This window comes from Lepisosteus platostomus, chromosome 11, assembly GCF_059453375.1.
Source record: "Lepisosteus platostomus isolate fLepPlt1 chromosome 11, fLepPlt1.hap1, whole genome shotgun sequence".
NCBI classification, from domain to species: Eukaryota; Metazoa; Chordata; class Actinopteri; order Semionotiformes; family Lepisosteidae; genus Lepisosteus; species Lepisosteus platostomus.
In genome coordinates, this window is record NC_142621.1 from 32,671,619 (window position 1) to 32,690,901 (window position 19,283).

General features: G+C 47.3%; 3 protein-coding genes across 8 annotated transcripts in view; 2 read left to right on the forward strand and 1 right to left on the reverse strand.

Annotated features, from left to right (window-relative positions):
- Positions 1–210: 210 nt before the first annotated feature.
- itpa (inosine triphosphatase (nucleoside triphosphate pyrophosphatase)) lies at positions 211–4,145 on the reverse strand. Its single transcript, XM_088599271.1, has 8 exons — positions 3,994–4,145; positions 3,284–3,341; positions 2,993–3,057; positions 2,426–2,499; positions 1,836–1,867; positions 1,512–1,624; positions 1,185–1,261; positions 211–853 (listed from the first exon to the last, which is right to left on the reverse strand). Exons 1-8 carry the CDS (start codon positions 4,054–4,056, stop codon positions 745–747), a joined length of 591 nt encoding a protein of 196 aa, XP_088455397.1. The 5' UTR covers positions 4,057–4,145; the 3' UTR covers positions 211–744.
- Positions 4,146–4,240: 95 nt separating this feature from the next.
- Positions 4,241–11,617, forward strand: mettl13 (methyltransferase 13, eEF1A lysine and N-terminal methyltransferase). Of its 2 annotated transcripts, none has more exons than XM_088599253.1 (8): positions 4,241–4,960; positions 5,790–6,552; positions 7,361–7,560; positions 7,864–8,050; positions 8,677–8,859; positions 9,088–9,300; positions 10,111–10,242; positions 10,948–11,617. In XM_088599253.1, the coding sequence occupies exons 1-8, from the start codon at positions 4,808–4,810 to the stop codon at positions 11,226–11,228; spliced, it is 2,112 nt and encodes a 703-aa protein (XP_088455379.1). In that variant the 5' UTR covers positions 4,241–4,807; the 3' UTR covers positions 11,229–11,617. The 2 variants fall into 2 exon arrangements, with proteins under 2 accessions (XP_088455379.1, XP_088455381.1); XM_088599255.1 differs by having other exon boundaries at positions 10,951–11,617.
- Positions 11,618–14,591: 2,974 nt separating this feature from the next.
- Positions 14,592–19,283, forward strand: part of dnm3a (dynamin 3a) — a 52,679-nt gene continuing 47,987 nt past the window's right edge. For all 5 annotated transcript variants that reach the window (XM_088599250.1, XM_088599248.1, XM_088599247.1 and 2 more), the window contains exon 1: positions 14,592–14,752. In XM_088599250.1, the coding sequence (XP_088455376.1) occupies positions 14,592–14,752 (161 nt within the window). The remainder of the gene's footprint in view (positions 14,753–19,283) is intronic.

Consider the following 19,283-nt stretch of genomic DNA (forward strand, 5'->3'; position numbering starts at 1 on the left):
CTTCCACCATGCTCCGGTTGCATTGTGAACAATTCATTAAGTTACATTTAACTTTAGATATGTCTCTTTCACTGGGCAATAACACAAGTGTGCATTTGTGTGACACTAGTCTGTGCAAGTGGGAGTTCGTTTAGATTGTTCTTGACCTTTCTTTTTGTGGGTAGTGCATCATTGTGTGTCTGGTGCAAACAAGCAAGCTCTGAGACTGTGTAAAATCAGGCTGTTTATTACAGGTCCAGACACTGAGGGAGAGGGGAAGTGGACTGTGTGTTGGCCCAGCTGCTAAACAGTACTAGAAATCACTTAGCCTACAGACAGGTGGCCATTTCCCCATGTTCCAAGTGAGGGAACCAGGACAGGGTAGCTGGTAATGTGCCAGCTTTTATGGCTATTCATGAACTCCAATAAAAGACATTTTCTCTCAACTGCCTACATAATTACCACCATGACTCTGATAAGGTGCTTTGTCGCCATGTCAGTGATATGCATAGCACTTTAAGAGAAAATAACTCATTTTGACTGAGAAAAGGCAAACATACTTTTTTCAGAAAATGTTAGCATCAGGGTGCTGAACGTGACACGTCCATGCTGTGACACCTTATCTTCAGATTCACACAATACAATGTTGATAAGACAGGCATCGTCTTGGATGGTGGTGGCAAGAGCTTGTGATTGGCTATAGCCAGAAGCTCTTAAGACTCGGTGCATCTCGTCGCCCCATGTCCTGGTGATTATGGCCATTTCCTAGCTGTTCTCTGTGTTCCCAAGTTGAGAGAAGTGTTCAGACATGGCAGCCAGAGCACGGTATCGGTGAGAGATGGAGTTCTTCACTTCCTTTGGCAACTCCGCATAGCTGGGAGAGGAAGGCAGAGGGGGTAAGGGATTGCAAAAGGTAGAAGGGGAGAGAAGAGATTTGGAATGGTGTGAGGGAAGGAGAGGAGAAGAGTAAGATAATTAGAGAAGCACTAGAGGAATCACAATTCCAAGGTACTGTAAAGGTTCTGATTTGCACAGCATGAGAAGTCATGTTCTCACGTAATAAAGAGTTGGTTACAGTTTGCTTATCGAGTGATCACCAGTCCATAATGGCCTTGGGAAACACTGTGATCTAGTGTTCTATTAGATTATCAAATGCATGCATTTCACAAACAACTGGAAAAGGTTGAGAAAACAATGACACTCACGTCTTATCATACCCATCTGGCTGGAAACATGGGTCCCACCCAAAGTCCCTGGGTCCCCTGGGCTCGACAATGCGCCCCTAAGCACAGAGCAATACAGGTCAGAGTAATACAGGTACCATGTTCCAACTGCACAGCACAAACAAGGTACCTCTGTGTTTCGTCACTGTAAACTCATGTCTGAGAGTCTGAACATATTACAGACCCTCTGAGCATCAGTCCGTGTGAGTAAGTCAGTGTGAACATTCCAGGCATGTGTGCCTCAGGAATCCATTGGGCCCTGTGTGTAAATTGGAGGGTGTGCTATTTACTCTATGCTGCAGTCCTGACCTCTGTTTTCCCCCTGAAGAGCAACACTGGCTCCTCTTTTCCAGCGCTGTAGGCAAAGGTGCACAGAGCCCAGGCTGACTTGTCCTCAAACCCAGCCAGCAGCTTGTGCAGACCTGAAGGACAGATCAACAGAGAAAGTGGAGGGAGGGTAAAATCATGAGTGAAGCTTTTCATTTAATGATTTCGTACAGCATCTGGGAAGAGACTAGATTAATAGACAGGAGCTCCCTTACTGGTACTTACTGGTGTTGGGGAAAAGGGACGGGGAAAGCGAGACTTACAGAGAGACAATAATACAGACAAGAGAGACGGTCAGTGTTTTACCTTCAGGCTTCAGCTTGTCCAGAAACCACTTTCTGGAAGAACAACATGCAGAGGACACAGTTAACTGTGGATGAAGACACGTGAATATCTTGTTACATAGTTCTTATTCATTTTCAAAGACCTATCATTGATCTTCTTTCATGACATCATCCAGGTGGGGCTGCACATTGGTGGTGATGGAGGGGCTTCCCCATTACCTGTAAAGCGCTTTGAGTGGAGTGTCCAGAAAAGCGCTATATAAACGTAAGCAATTATTATTATTATGCAAAGGAACAAGTAATAGGTTTATTCCATGCTGAAAAAAAGAAGAAAGAAAACACAATGTTTCGGCCGTGGGGCCTTCTTCAGGTGTGAGAAAGACAAGGCCTGAGGTTGACTGAGGTTTGTTTGGGGAGCAGAACAAGGTAGAAACTCGTAAGAAGCAATAAGTAGAAAAACCTTTTCACAGTGGACCTAAATATGCTATTGAATATATGCTTCCACTCTTCAGCAAATTACACCTCTTGGCCACTAGAGGTCAACATTGCACCACCGACAACCTGTCAGTTAGTCCACTATTGCCCTGTCGCAAACACACACGCCATACTTACATATAAGGTCCCGGCAGCCCTCCTAGTGCTCGAAAACATAGACAGGTGTCCTCCACTATCACTGGCCCGTCAATCTGTGAGATTGTGATTAACATAAAGGATCAGTGAACAAGAGTGAAAACCTGAGTGTGTCTGTGCCTCATAAGCCTATAAAACGTCACAGCACAAATGTTACAGACAAGGGGACGTCATTCCGCCAGCCAATCTTGTTTGGTTGCTAGTATGTGTTGTTTAATTTCCTGTGTGAAGGCGTGTTCAGGAATATGGACCTGTCTCAGACTGCCTCACTCAGTAATTTAGAGAAATCAGTGTGCACACAGATCAGGCATGCAAAACAGTGTGATTCATTGCAGGATCTGCAGCCTGCAGGCTCATGTGTAAATTATACTAATAAAGAAGAGAAAATGAATAGAGACATGCAAGATGATTCGAAGACCAAACCTGTCCATCCAATTTTACTCAAAATCATGTAAAAAGCAGCTCGCAAATCCTGAAACATCGCAGACTGATACACAGTAGAAGTCTCAGTTCCACCCTCACAGTACACAAACTCCACGCTCTGCTGACCTGTCTGGCAGCCTCCTGGCACTTTTGTATGGAGATCTCATCAGGTTCGCCTTGGTACTCCGGCACTGAAAACACACCACAGTAAAAAGTAATACAGCTCTCCCTGCAAGCAGCATCAGGACCACTCCCTTCATATTCACTGATGTGCTCTACTGATTGTCTGCAGTTACAGCCATACACTGACTGAGCTCTCTCAGTTCACATCAAAAGGTTCTTTCTTGCCATGACGAAACATTTTTATGTCTGGTTGCTAAAACACACAGGGACCAAGTTCGCTTTCTCTGTACTCACAATCAATCTTCCTGGACACGAGCCTGTAGGGGAACTTGTCTCCCAGTATCTGAATGACCTGTGTAAGACACAGAGATTTAATACAAGAACTCATCCCCAGCCACTGTAATATTTGTGTGCGTCAGCAGTGAAACTGCATGTTGATTGGTGGAGGGCTGAGCGGGAATAACGGTTACTCAGGGTCACAGGTCATAGTAAAGGTAGGAGCTAACGGGTTCGGAGTTACAGGTGAAATAAAGAGTTTGTTCGAGTGTCACATCGTCGTCCTGGGTTGTTAATTTCTACAGTATACGTGTACGAGAAACAAGACAGGCACCTTCACACATTGCACAGATATGTTCACAACAGTCGATGCGACACTCGGGATAATGATGGGTTTTAAAGTTTCTTCCTCTCCCTAGCTAGTGATGCACCGTGACGTACCAAATACTGTACTTTACGCTCCTGAACGACAACAGTTAGAAAGAGCCATTTTAAAAGAAGTGCTGCTAAAAACGAAGAATAACACAAACCGAATGAAATGGGTCTCACTCGATATTACGTGTTGTGGTTCATTCATACACTAATCTTTAATACGGTGTACTCAAATAACTAACACAACTGGTCAAGCCAAACAGCTTTAACCAATAAGATAATAGCTTGGTCATATTCTTTCTTTCCATGTTCAACTCCTGCACTCATTTTACTGTTTTCTCTCCCTCAGTTCTCACCTCCTCCAGTTTCTTGGCATTACCCGTCACAAACACCACCGACCTCCCAGCCGGCGCCGCCATACTTCAACTTCCAGCTACCAAGCACGAAGGAACACACAGACATCAACAACATCCGGTCCCGCTGCGTATCAGCCAATCATCTGACAGAATCCTGCAATTGGCCAATCGGAAAGCGAGCTAGGAGGCTACTCGCCGTTAATACGATCCAATCATATGTGTCGAAGCGGATAGTGTTCTACACTGATCATTGTCCGAGTAGGAAACAGTTCTGAGAAACACATGTGGGAAGGTGGTATGCGATATGAACCTGCTGACTTGTAACTGTAGTTATAGATTTTTATAAGAATCAAGGTGTAGGGTTTAAACAGACGATTGGGTAAATGTTGATTACAGGATGTTGCCTGTGTAGCTAGGTTAGATACATTTTGTAAGTTACTCTCACTGGTAACTAGTCGAGTTTCTCCCACTGGTATCATTTAGGGTGCATTTTACACGGGTGTCGTATTAGTGTTTTAACAGTATTGCAACAACTGTAGGGGTCACTAAAGAGTCCCTAAAAGTAAGATTACCAGAGATTCACAGACACGTCTGTTGAGCCTGGTTTATGGTGAGAGACAGTGTTTTCTCATATTCGCAACGTCTTTTATTTACTTCAACATGGAGTTGTCCACAACTGTAATGTGAAAGGCGTGCTAGCAGAATAGAGCAGTGTAGTGGCGGGACAGGTTATTGGTAAGTTTAGCGCCTGTGTTGCTACAGTATACTGAGTCCTTGACACAAACTCAAACCCTGTCGCTCACGCGGCCCCACGATGAGTCTGTTGCCACGCACCGCGGAGGAGTTCAGCTCAGCGGAGTACTGGGAGCGCTTCTTCCGCCGGCGCGGTGACCGTGCGTTCGAGTGGTATGGTGGATATACTGATCTGTGCGGGGTGTTACACAAGTACATCAAGCCTCGGGATGAGGTAAGTATGTGAAACTACATGACCAGACCGTTCAGTGCTTGTTATCCTTGTTATTCTTAGGATTGAAGTCTTTCCTTCAGTCGCAGACGGCACCACTGTGATAATAATTATAATTGCCAATTTCTTGGATTTATTTAGTGCTTTTAGTTTCAAAGGATCCCAGGAAGCTTTACTTATAGGCTGGGAGAGTTGCAGAATCCCAGCACCCCCCCCCAGATCAGGTGGAGAAAAGAGAAATTGCTTCTCCGTTTTAGTTAAGGGGGAACTTTCCAAGGTCCAGATTGTACAACTGCAGAGTGAAATTTAGCCAGGACACCAGGGCTAACATCCGTTTCTTTTAAAATGTGCCACAGCATGTGTAATGTCCAAAAAGTCAGGACGTCTCATCTGCACGATGAGATGCATCCTGTAGCAGTGTCTCTGGTCATTGCGGTTTAGAAATTGAGGTCCAGATAGAAGTTTTATCAGCAAATGCACCTGATGGCAATAGAATGATTGTGTAGTTTTGTTCTCGCATTTTTGGTCCTCTAAAACTAGGATAGTTGTTCTTGATCCTGTCACAGCCCAACAAGTTTCCCATAAACATAAAAATGTAATTCAAATATTTGTTTCAAAGATTCCAAGAGCAAGAGGTGCCCTCACCTCAATGCTTTTCCTCATCTTCCTCCACCACTGTTAATAATTCCTTACGCTTATTTAGTGCTTTTCTGGACACTCCCCTCAAGGTGCTCTACTGGTAATGGGGACTGTTCTCCTCTCTCTCTGGAGTGTGTGTTGTTGCTTTGCACTGCCTTCGTCACTGAATATTCCGTTCCGTTCCCTTTCCCAGGTGTTGGTGGTGGGCTGTGGGAACTCGGAGCTGAGTGAGCAGCTGTACGATGTGGGGTACCAGCGGCTGACCAACATCGACATCAGCGAGACGGCCATCGCGGCCATGAGCCAGCGCAATGCCGCCCGCCGCCCCGGGCTGACCTTCCTGCGCGTGGACGCCACGCAGACGCCCTTCGAGAGCCAGCAGTTCCGCGCCGCCCTGGACAAGGGCACGCTGGACGCCATGGCCTCCGAGGAGGGGGGTGCCGCGGAGGGGGGCCTAGCGAAGAGGATGCTGGTGGAGGTGGGGCGCGTGCTGGGCGTCGGGGGGCGCTACGTGTGCGTCTCGCTGGCCCAGGAGCACGTGCTCAAGCTGGCAGTGGAACACTTTGTCGGGGAGGGCTGGGCGGTCAGGGTGCACTGCCTGGACGGGCGGGGCGGCACCTCTGACCCCGAGTCGTCCTCCTGTGCCCTGCCCGTGTTCGTGCTGGTCTGCACCAAGTTCCGGCAGCCCCCTCCAGCTCCGCTGCTGGAGCTGTGCCAGGGAGAGGATGGCGCCGCCCAGAGACATACCACGGTCCCCGCCTTGCTGGGGGCGGTCCGGGAATGCCAGGCCTACGCCCTCCTGCGAAGCCGCCTGCGCACGGGCACAGATCCTGCCCACAGCCCTGCCCTGCAGCTGCTCCACGCCCCGTCTGGACGGCCCCGGTACACTCTGCACGTCCTGGACAGTCCTCCTGGCACCAAGGTGCCCCGCGCCAACCACTTTGCCATCTTCATCGGTGAGTGAGACTGGCACTGCTCTGCAGCAGGACAGAACCAGACACACAAGCACAGGAAGGATTTCACGTTTTCAAGATCTGGAAGTGGTGGTTCTTTTTTTTTAGTATAACTTGCAAATCTGGTGTTCCCATCTTCACTCTCTAACCCTGAGTGTGCTTTCCTCTAAAAGGTGCACTTGCTGTAGCCATCGTAGTTAGGCGTGCTACAGCCTCTGTAGTGCCTAAGTGCAAGTTTGTGTCATCACTTTCATTAAAACGTTATTTTCCTAGTCATTTTAATAACAGTGGTGTTTCTCATACTAAAGTTTTTTTTATTATATAATTTAGATTAAGTGCCTAGAGAATGCTCTGTATCAATAAAATTGATTGATTGCTAGATAAAGCTTAAGGAAGCCCAGAGGTGTTTCGCTGGTTGTGCACCAGCTATTGGGGAATTCAGGTAACAGTTAAGTAAAAACCCAGCGCAGGTGGGAGTCACCTGGGCTGGGACTGTAAGGTCCAATCTGAATTTTGAATGCTTTTACTAGCTGAGACTTTGGAGCTCATTCTTCTGTAGTGCATTCAAAAAACACAGCGTTGCGCTTGTGCAGGATTAATTTTGACACATCACTTCAGATCCTGTGTTATTCTTTTTCAAGGCGTGATCTAGTTTAAAGTTCCTTAAACCATTTTGTTTGTTTATTTAAAATATATCTGACTTATGTTAATTTCTACATCTTTCCCGTATTGCGCACCTACTGTGGTCGACATAAAAGAAGCGTGCTGGAAAATCAGAATGAGTGCTCTGATTGGCTGGTTGTGCCTGCAGTTCCTCAGGGCCGGGAAACCGATTGGCTGTATGGCTCGGCTGAGGGGCGCGGCCAGCTGGCACGAAGCGCAGCCTTCCGGCGGCTCGTCGTCGTGGCGATGCACAGGGACCAGCATTACCAGGACATGCAGGCTGTCCAATCAGAGCTGTCGCCCATGGTGATGGAACTGGCTCCGCCCGGGATGCCGACCAATCAGCAGGTAAAGGGAGGGGCTATGACCTCGCAAGTCTGTGGGTTTGCAGCTGCCTCAGTCACCACCTGTTGTTGAATACAGCAATAACCATTGTTGAGACGCATAAGCAAAGGAAAGGAAATCCGCCTAGTAATGTTTTTACAAGTGAAGTTTTGAATTATCTATCAAATATGCTTCACATTAGAGAGCCATGTTTTATTTTTCAGCATAGTCTCCTCATGCATTCCACTTGTCCCCTGAGCCAGTCCTTCACTGTTTCCTGGCCCTCGTTGTCAACCCTCCTCCTCCTCTTCCTCTCTCCCCCCCCAGGTGCCCTTCCTCTCGGTGGGCGGAGACGTGGGCTGGCGCGAGGTGGTCCACCGAGGGGTGAGCACCTTCAGTGGCGAGTTTGCGGTGGAGGATGTGCGCGGCGAGGACGGGCAGCTGTACCGGCGCCTCATCTTCCTGGACAGCGCCGGCGTGGTGCAGTCGGAGAGCCGGCTCGGCCAGCCCAGCGGTAAGGGAGGGTCCGGTGCACGTGCGGAGGCCTTTCCTTCAGATGAGACGTAAAAACCAAGGTCCTGACTCTTTGCGGTCATTAAAAATCCCAGGGTGTTTCTCGAAAAGAATAGGGGTTTCGCCCTGGTGTCCTGGCCATATTTACCAGTAATGACCTCCTGATAACTCCCCTCTATGAATTGGCTTCATCACTCTGTTCTCCTCCCCACTGAGAGCTGATGTGTGATGGGTATAATGGCAACTTTGGCTGCCATCACATCCTCCAAGTGGTAGTGAAGGGGAGTCCCCATTACCTGTGAAGTGCTTTGAGTGGAGTATCCAGAAAAGTGCTGTAGAAGTGTAAGGATTATTATTTTTTCACATAAGTCCCTCAAGGACATGTTCAGGGGACTCTCCTGGCCTCCCTCACCTCATGGTCTCTGCATGATGCTCAGCTCTGGCTTTCCTTTCCTCTCCTTCTCTTCCCACGTCTCTAAATGTCTCTCCACCATCTCCTTCCCGGATACAGTCATGTCGCGTTGAAACTCGGCGCTTCAGAAACACCTTCATCTTCCTGTAATTCTTCCCCCTGTCCGGACCTCTCTGTTCACTCCTCTGACTCTCTCACGGTATCGTTATCCGCAGCGTCAACACGTAAGAGGAACAAGAAGAAGAAGTCAGGGCGGCCAGCCCCCACCTCACCTGCAGCCCCCCCGCCAGCAGAGGGCGCTGCTGCCCGTGTGGACTCCAGCTTCCTGTGCTGTGCTCACCACAGAGTGATGGTGGCTGGACTGGCTGTGCTGCAGCAGGGAAACACCCACTGGACAGGTAACGGAGATCTGGCACACTTCCAGCCATGTGGCCTACAGGGGGCTTCAGCTTTCTTTGCTTAGAAAATGCATGTGTTGCCCACTTTGCATGGATGATACGCGTCATCCTCAACCTAGTGTAACTTTGAGCCTAGACCCACCATGTGTCCTTGTGTTCTTCACTGCCTCTGTGCATAGATGCATGTCAGAAGGTTTCTGCCCATGAACATGTGCCTCTGTGTTGCAGACGCCCCTGTGTCAGTGCTGATTGTGGGGCTCGGCGGGGGAGGGCTGCCCCAGTTTTTGCGGGATTGGGTGCCCAAGGCTAAGGTGCAGGTGGTTGAGCTGGACCCTGCGGTGCTGGAAGTGGCCCGTGATTGGTTTGGGTTCATGCCGGATGACAGGTTGGGCGTCACTCTGGGAGATGGGCTGGAGCACATCAACACCTTGGACAAGCAAGGTCAGTATGACTTGACATAAAAATGGTGACACACGAGTGCAGGCCACTCTGGCTTGTATGGTAGTTAGCAGTTAATTGATCCAAGAATCTTACTCAGCTGTTTTTTTTAAAACAAAAAAATAGTGTATTGGTTTCAACAATTTGGTTGGGTAGCTTGTTCCAGTCTCCCACAACCCTTTGTGTAGAGAAATGCTTTCTGTTCTTGATACAAAGACTTGGGGGGTTGGAGAGCATTCAGGGGCCTGTACAATACTTACTATTATTGTCCCAGATGGGTACTTTACTGTGCAGGCAGATGTAGGACATAACACATTACACAATACATTTCACACAACATGAACCCACAAATAATAAATTTACATATATGATGAAAAAAATATATAAGTATAAGTAAAGTAAAATATACTATCAGTTGTCAAGATGAAGGTGGTAAGTAGCTGTGGGAATAAAAGATAACTTGGTTCTATCGCATTAGAATCTAGGCAGTCTAAATTGCCACCCAGATAGGTGCCTAAGGGAATAAGTAACAGTTTGGGGTCAGAGAGAGATTGGGAGTCAACACATGGATTCAGAAACAGGCGAGGATTATGGAGATAAATACTTTTCTGTAACTTCATTCCCATTCTGATTTCTCTTCCATCCCCTCTCTTTAGTCCTCCTTTCACACCTTCCCCTTTTTAGTTTTTCCTTTTGACTCTGTACATCTCTGTTCGTTCGAATGTCCTTTTCTCCCTGCCCATCTTTCTCGTTCTTCATCTCATCATTTTCCTTCTCTGTCCTTGCTCTTACGGGGCTGTCTGTTTCCTGCAGGCGGGCAGTCCTATGATGTCATCATGTTTGATGTGGATAGTAAGGACCCCACACTGGGCATGAGCTGCCCTCCACCTGCCTTTGTGGAAACATCCTTCCTGGAGAAAGTGAAGGATCTGCTCACCCCCCAAGGTACTGCCACCCCACTGACATCAGAGGGATCAGAAGGATCCCTGTCACGACTGCTTGTTAAGATGGAGACCATCCTGAAAACAATACATATGAACTTCCCACTTCCCAGACTGTAGTCCAGGGCAACAGCGCCGATCAAATCCCCTCTGCTCAGCCCTGCACCCCAAAGAGCCAGAGATCCCCTTTGCTCAGCACTGCACCCCAGAGAGCCAGAGATCCCCTCTGTTCAGCCCTGCACCCCAGAGAACAAGAGATCCCCTCTGCTCAGCCCTGCACCCCAGAGAACAAGAGATCCCCTCTGCTCAGCCCTGCACCCCAGAGAAAAAGAGATCCCCTCTGTTCAGCCCTGCACCCCAGAGAGCCAGAGATCCCCTCTGCTCAGCCCTGCACCCCAGAGAACAAGAGATCCCCTCTGTTCAGCCCTGCACCCCAGAGAGCCAGAGATCCCCTCTGCTCAGCCCTGCACCCCAGAGAACAAGAGATCCCCTCTGCTCAGCCCTGCACCCCAGAGAACAAGAGATCCCCTCTGCTCAGCCCTAGACCCCAGAGAGCCAGAGATCCCGTCTGCTCAGCCCTGCACCCCAGAGAACAAGAGATCCCCTGCACTGACAGCATCAGCTTGTTTGTGTTATTGCCTTGATCTGCATTGAGTTACAAGGTTGAATGGCTTCAGATCTGAGTTTGTTCTTTCTCTGTATGTCACAGCAGGTGTGTTCATGCTGAACTTGGTGTGCCGGGACTCTGCACGGCGGGAGGGGGTGCTGGCTGGGTTGCGAGAAGTGTTCCCCTGCGTCCTGTCCCGCGGGATTGAGGGGGAGGTGAACGAGGTGTTGCTGTGTCTGAGGGGAGACCAGAACACCCCACCAAGCCCCCCTGCACTGCGCCAGGCAGCCCACAGCCTGCAGGAAGCGATCAGGGGGCGAGGCCAGCCCTGTGATCTCAGTCTCAGTGTCGCCGCCCTTCTGGAGGATCTGCATGTTGCCTGAGAAAGGGGAGAGTTAGTGAGGGAGCATGTGCAACAGTGGGAAGCAGGTTTGGGCTAGGAAAAAAGAACGGGAGAGATGGGGTAAGAGGCAGGAAGAGTATTAAAGAAATTCAGTCAAAAACAAACAGGAAAGGTGGGAAAGCAGGTGGAGAACATGCAAAGAGGAGTGGAGACAGAGACCAGCAGGAGCCGAGAGAACGGAAACGGTCTGGTCACACTGTAGTGGAGCCAAGGCTGCCCTGGCTCTCCAGCCGACCTGTCGTCTGCCTGGTGTCACCGAGTCTCCAGATTGTCTTATTGAAAAACTTTGATTCCTTCTAAAGCTACTGCACTTCCGAGACATCGTGTGCATCTGATTTCAGAGCGAGAGTAAAATCGGTTGTGCTCTTACACAGCATTCTTGTCTTTCATGATTGGTTTGACTAGTTCATTCAGACCATTACTAGACTGAGACAAATTCTCAAAATTGCACCAGTAACAATCGCTGTGAACAGGCTCAGTTCATGCATTTATTTATTCATATATCTTTATTGTCCATCCGAAAGGGTGGAGATGTGTCTTTGGCTTCACCATAAAAACAACAACAAATAAGTACACATTAAAAACAAGCAGTAGCCCTAGCCACATCTCACTCTGCCTATCTTACACTACCGTTACATTAGGTAGCTTCATACAGGGAACAAACATTTAACTAATTGAACATCTGCACTTCCACGAGAAATCTGGGTGCACCCAGATAGAAATGAAGCTCATTTCTGAGTTCAATCACTCCACTGTGACTACAGACTGTTCAGATATGTTTATTTTGTGAAAGGGACTGGACATTTAATAATAATATCCTTACACTTATATAGAGCTTTAGAGGTAATGGGGACTCTCCCCCCTCCACCACCAATGTGCAGCCCCACCTGGATGATATGACAGCAGCCATAGTGCACCAGTACACTCACCACACATCAGCTGTCGGTGGGGAGGAGAACTGAGTGATGATGCCAATTCAGAAATGGGGCTTATTAAGAGGCCATGATTGGTAAACGTTAGGGGGATACTGGGGTACCTTACTCTTTTTGAGAAGCGCCCTGAGATTTTTAATGACCCCAGAGAGTCAGGATCTTGGTTTTATGTCTCATCTGAACGACGGTGACATTTTTACAGTGTAGTCATCACACGTCAGTATAGTGCCCATCACTATACTGGGGCAGTAGGACCCACACAGACTGCAGGGTGAGCACCCCCTGCTGGCCCCACTAACACCTCTTCCAGCAATTGTAGCGGTACTATTGCCACAATGACATCTGTGACGTTTATCATTCTCACAATTGTTTTAAATAAACTGGGAAGTAAATGTAATTTTCCCCGATGCCACCAAATCTTTGTTGTGCGTTTGGACGTGTGTTTGTGTCACAAGAAGGTGGTTGGGCAAAATATTACACAGCGGCATTGGAGGAAAAAAAACAGTTTGTAAACCCCGCGTAATTTAGAGCATCAGACAAAGAAGCCGTTTCTCTTCCATTTTATTGTGGTTGCTCGCCAACCTTAACCTTTGAAAAGCAAAAAAAAAAAGATCCTGCGGTGTATGTAGAGTTTGCACGAAGTAGTTCGGGTGGGTAGCTGCGTCAGCATGCGTAGGCTGCAAAGGAACAAGTAATAGGTTTATTCCATGCTGAAAAAAAGAAGAAAGAGAACACAACGTTTCGGCCGTGGAGCCTTCGAGTTTGCACGAATCTCCTCGACCGTGATGGGGTGTCCTGTTCCTCGTCCGCGAGCGATCCGTGTCGCCCCGGGTCCTTAACAACTGACGCTAGGGGGCGCCACATTCATTCAATAACAAAACATGCGCGTCTTCTTTAAAAAGCTCAGAGTAAGCGCGATTAATAACCGGATAGCAAACAGCGCTTCTCCAAAGCGTTTCGTACTTAACGTGTTCAATGTATAAAACGTTAATATGTTTTATTAGAGAAAGTCGATTAGCCGCCATGCTGTTTCAAGCGAACGTTTGTTTTTATTTTTAATCTTTATCGGTCGTTCTCGTTGTTAACACACATCTTATCCTTTTGTCCTGACCCTGTAACACTTCTGATTTTGCAGCACGTCAAAGAACGCATCACAAGCATGTAGATCGCATAACACGTAAAAAACTAAGGTACGTGGTCGTTCACAAGCGCTTCCTCAACATGTGTATGAATTGCGGTGTGGGGGTCACGTACAGCGAGCGCTTTCTGATACCACTGCGTTTACCCTGCAATTGCAGCGCGCTGTCGCCTCACTGCGACACTGTCTCATTCATTCTGCGCTGTTAGTGTTTATCACAGCTGCCTGCCCGTCCTTAGTATGGGCCTTCAGCGCTACAGACCCTAATTTCCCACAGACAGCAACTCTACCGCTGAGCGCTCCGGACCAGCGTTATTTATATGAGTCAGGCTTGCGGCAGAACTGCAGTCGCTGTAAACAGTGGGCGGGACTGCTGGCGTGTTTGTGGGCGTGGATTATATACCGCTTGGGTCCGGGGGCGGAGCCGTGACGTTCCTGGCAAGATTCGCAACCTTTCATTGGCTCCTGAGTTGTCCGTCTCTTTGGGGCGTGGAGCGCCGCTGCTAAAATCGCGCATGCGCAGACTAGGGACGAACCCGTTAGCTGTCAGAAAGGAGCTCCGGCGGTCCGGGGCGCTGACGTCGAACCGAGCCGAACCGGCGGAGGCTGGACCAGAAGTTTTGCCACGGCCGCTGCTTCAGGCCGTGGGGACTCCAACGCTTGGCCTGTCATTGACACGGGAAACCGGAGGGGGCTGGAAAGCAGTCTGACTTTTCCTTCACAGCGACCCAGAACCGAACCGCTCGGGGGAGACGATTCTAACCCAGCGGTACCCGGCCAGGCTGTGGGACAGCGGCGAGCCGAGGCGCCTGTCATCCCGAAGGCCAGGACAGACAGGACCATCCCTTATAGTCCGGAGACGACAGCCCGTCTTTCATAACAGGGTAATGACAATACTGCGATTGCACGCATAATAATAATAGTCGCTATAAGAATAATGCATCAACCAGCTCGATAGACGTGCGCATCCCAGTTCTGCATCATTCCTGGCGTCCTCTGATAAAAAGAATCCGCTTTTGAAACGAGAAAACGTCCCTGAAGTTGTTCTGTAGCTGCCAGTGACAATGCTACTCTAATGATATATCAGCCCGTGTGTAACAGCTCTCTCTCCTGTGCCCCTCCAGCCCCCCTGAGCGACACCCCCAGCGCCTGGATGGTGTGACTGGGCTCGCCAGTCGCCCCCAGCCCGGATAGTGATCTCGCCGTCTCACCCCGGCTTGTCGCGCCTCTCCACCGCCCCACCGCGCCTCCTCGGCCCCCCGGCTGTGTCGCCATGGGTAACCGGGGGATGGAGGAGCTCATCCCGCTGGTGAACCGGCTGCAGGACGCCTTCAGCACCATCGGCCAGAGCTGCAACCTTGACCTGCCGCAGATCGCGGTGGTGGGCGGCCAGAGCGCCGGGAAGAGCTCGGTGCTGGAGAACTTCGTGGGGAGGCAAGTATCTATTCGGCTTACTGCTACCGCCGCCAACAAGGAACAGTAACGCCGGGGCGGATACGAGACAAGTGAGCGGCAGCCCTCCTGATCTCCCTGACGCCCTCTTGCACAGCGGCGCGCCCAGCACCTCGCCCGCGCTGTTTATATATCTGTGGTGCCTATGCAGCCAACTCGTGCTGTGACACAGCCGTGCTGTATTGTACAGGGCATTATTGACCTAATCCCATCTGCGCCTCTGACAAGGGAGACTCGGGATTGTTCCCCCTGTAACGCCACAAGCAGCCCTGGTTGCCAGAAGGCCCCACAAAAATCAAACAAACATACGGTGCACTCTGTAATGTAATGGGACAAAGTTGCTTTCCTGATTGTATGGTAATGAGTTTGTACGATCTATCAAGATTAATGCCACCCCATGCGATTTTGCAAGAAATACTAATGCTACACTAGAAGAAATGCTGCTCTTTCAATATCAAAATCTTATTTCAAATTCATATTCTCTATTATTTTGGGATAAAAGCTTGGGTAAACAGTGCACTCTACTCTTTTATGGGTGTTTAAAAGGAAATCCTTTTTTCCCCTAAGTATACAGTATGTAGAAAGTCCAGATGCAGACAGTGTTTGTGAAATGATTTAGTCTTGAATGGTCAGCACCTTCACTGTTCAGTGTGAAAGGCAGTAAGCTGTGTCAGTGTCCCCCTGGTGTGCACCGTGCAGGTGGAGCTCTCTGTGAGGCCTCTGGCTGTTTTCGAAATAACGTTGCTGGGCTTTGTTTTCATGATTGAGCCGTGCCCTGTGTGTGGTGCTCTGCAGCACATTCTGACACAGAATACCTGCACCACGACTTTAATGAGCACTCAGAGTGCTTTGCAAAGCCAGATTGCAGAAGGGCAGAGAAAAGAAAGTCATCAAGCAATTAGAAATCCTTTTAAAACCGTTTGCCAAAGCTGATGAATCATAGAAAAAGTGAGGCGCATACAATCTAAAAATATTTTGACTGTTTAGTGTTAATACTGGAACACAAATACAGAAATGTTCCAAGGAGTTGAAATGATTTAAGGATGATTTTGTTAAGGGAGATCTGTCCTAGATAAACATTGTCTGGTTTTATGGACTTGCTACTGTATAAGGTAACCTGCTGTCAGCTATCCATTCAGCCATTTTTAACTTTACTTCCATCAGGGAGTAAATATGTAAATAGTAGTATTTACGCTTTATAAGCGTTCAAAGAGTCCGGCTATTGCTGTCTGCTACTATTACACAGATCATTCTTTTTTGTGCTTTGTAATGATTTGCATGGGTTTACTGCTAATGAAAGCATGTACACAATAAGGTCTCCTGTGGGAATGCCGTGTTTGAAGTGCGTAGCTACACAGAGGCTTGCCTTTTTCCCCCGCGAGATTTTCGGCCATGTGGACTGAACACTGTCCAGCTGGCTGAACAGACTGGAGGTCGGGCAGAGGTAGGGCGGCGTGAGTGAGCGCCAGTGGCTTGCAGCCTGGAGGGGCTGTGGTGCCTGGGCTGCGATACGAGACGTGAGGCTTGAAGGAAAGGGCCTGCCCTCCCTCGTTCCCCCTGGCGTGTGGATGCAGGGTTTGCAGTCATGAGCTGAGATGTGGATAACCCACGGTTCACTACTTCAATCCAGCAGTAGTGGAGGATTTTAACAGAAAGATACAGAAGGTTACAAATGTTATGAATGCTCGAGTGGGTGGTTTGTCCCAGATACCCATTGTTTTTTCCATTGTTGTCAATCTCAGTTCTTGCCTTTTTTGATCTCGGTGTACTCCCTAATTTTATTCACTTTATTTCCATTTTTTGGAGGGGTTTTGCATACTTGAATCAAACCATTTTTAGACTAGACACAGCTCCTGCCTACCTGGGAAAGGTATACATTTCTGACCAGGATTTATTGTAATCAGCGATTGATTGCTACTGGGATGAAAACGTGCAGTGTGTTCTTGAAATGGCAGTTTGAAATTGGGGAGTGGATGAGGGACGTGGCCCTGAGACTGTTCTCACCCTGTGATTGGGCAGTGCTGGGTCGTTTCTTATCACTCCTACTGGAAAGAGAGTGTCGGTACTGAAATGCTGCCAGTTTTGAATGACCTAGCAGTTGTGTGTCGAGGATGCAGACATGCTAATACATTTGCATGCTGTCATGTGAACTACTGTAAATACGTTTTGTACATAGACTACAGTACATGCATGTACAGTAACTGTGCAGTCTGACACAAGAACATGTATGCATGAAGTTACAGGCAGACACATGGTCCACACATGGGCACTTGCAGTTTAGCATTTGCAGAAACGTCCTCTCAAGCTGGTGGCATCTTGGCCTTTGAATGTCGGTAAGGATAGACTGAATAGCATTAGCAGCATGTAAAAAATAATGAAGGCAATAATGGAGACATGTTTCTTTTTAACATATTTAACTATCAGATGCTATTTAACACAAATTACAGACTAGTTCATGCCAGATGAGATTCTTCTCTCTTTACCTGATTTTCAGTTTGTGTTGTTTTCATTACTGTTCAGTGAAAAGTGACTTCTTGCAATACATAACACAGCCCATGTCATTGCATTTCATAGGCTGATTTCTTTACCAGTTGTATTACATGACTGTATGATTTTCAGTTTATCAAGTAGTATGTGTTATTCATGAGGCTAGTTATAGTACACATGATGATCCCTGGATCCATACAGGGACACTGGGATGTTTACAGATTTGTGCAATTCCCAATCAACTGATCTTTCCTTGGGAAAATATAGATAAGAGAAGACTTCATTGATTCTGTAGGGAAATTGGTGAAAAGAACAGTTCACAGAATTAGACAATGTAAAGGATTCATTTTTTAAATTACAAATGCACAACTAGATCTACAGACATATCAGCCTATATGGGAAATAACTGCAGATTGATAGGTACTTCCACTATTTAGCAGACTTGTAGTCCCTTCCTCAAATCCAAGAGTCAGTCCAGTTTGAATGTCCAAGTGACCAAAACTCAAAATGGTGACATTACTTAACCTGTTTTGAATCTGACATCCAAGATATGGATGCTTGATATACAGGATTACAAGCCTAAATTGTAAAATCCAAGTGTAAAAGGCATTGGTAAACATGTTCATTAACTTATAACCAAATATAAAAAAGTTTCTATTGGCAGAAAATCTTAAAAACAGGATACTTTTTTTATTTTCAGGATTATTTCTTTTCTCTGCCAAAACATAAAAATAGTACCGCAGTATCCTTCAGAAAAAAATTCAAACCCTGAATACATGGAAATATTGTGTGCTCCGATATTCTCTCAATATTCCCTCAGTATTACAAATATAAATTATAACACGGATCAAGTGTTGAATCCAAGGTACCATCCTTTCTGCATTGGCAAAGTATACAATCAGAATCCTCTTTACACTGTTATGCATATATAGTTTTGAAAAATAAAGCTTGCAGTTTTTATGTTTATTAAATGTTTTTGCCACCATTTTGATTAATTGATCTTCCTTGATACACTAATGAATTTTGTCGCACAAGCACTAAATCAGTTGATTGGACATAAGTAAGTGAATAATCTTGCTCTATCCTGGAGAAGATCAAGAAAGAAAAGCACTGCGAAGCGCTGATATGCCACTCTTTTCAGGAGAACAAAGCTTTTGTGCCATCATTATGTTGGGGACTTTAATAAGTGACTTGCTCTCTGGGGTGTTCACAGCCAGCAATTTCTAACCTGGCAAGTTGCAAGCAAATGCAATCCATCCATGACATGGGTGACCACAAGTCGCAACACCTTATCAAAACACATAATTATGCTCCACCTTTGTGAATATTTTCTCGTATCATCTGCATCGGAAATTCTAGATCACAACAAGTGACAGCAGCCTGACTGCAAACTCATCCTGAATTGATAGCGTTCCAGCAAGATGACACCTGTGAACGTGCTGCTTGTATAACAACAGCGTTTGAAATGGCTTTCCTGCTAGTTGAGAATGACTGTTGTATCGCATAGGCCTTACATGCCAGACTTGAACTGTGTTGAACATTTGTTGCATGAGCAAAGTCAACGTGTGGCATCTGGAGCTCAGAGACCAGTGAATAGGCACACGCTTGTGCTGGACCTGTGAGACAAATCCCTCAGCACAGCTTCTGCAAGTTAGAGCAAGGCATGTGTTACAGTACATGTTCAGCTTCTTCATCGGCTGCTCCACCTGCTATTAGCCTGTAACTTTCACAGCAGAAACCCTATTGATGAACACCATTAAACATGTCCATTCAATGAAATAGAAAAGATATTATTACCACGATATAACTTTGCAAGTATTTGCACTAACAAGTGGTATAGTAAGTGTCTTTTGATGATAGTTTGTATATTTGTAATTTTGTGAGCTCTTGGTAATACAGGAACGGTTTCTTTAAAGTAAAAGATACATTTGCTTGAAAAGGACTACACTGCAAAACCACACAGGAGTCCTGTGCAATGCTGATGAGAGAATCAGCTCTAGAGGACATGTCTGTACTACTTTAATAA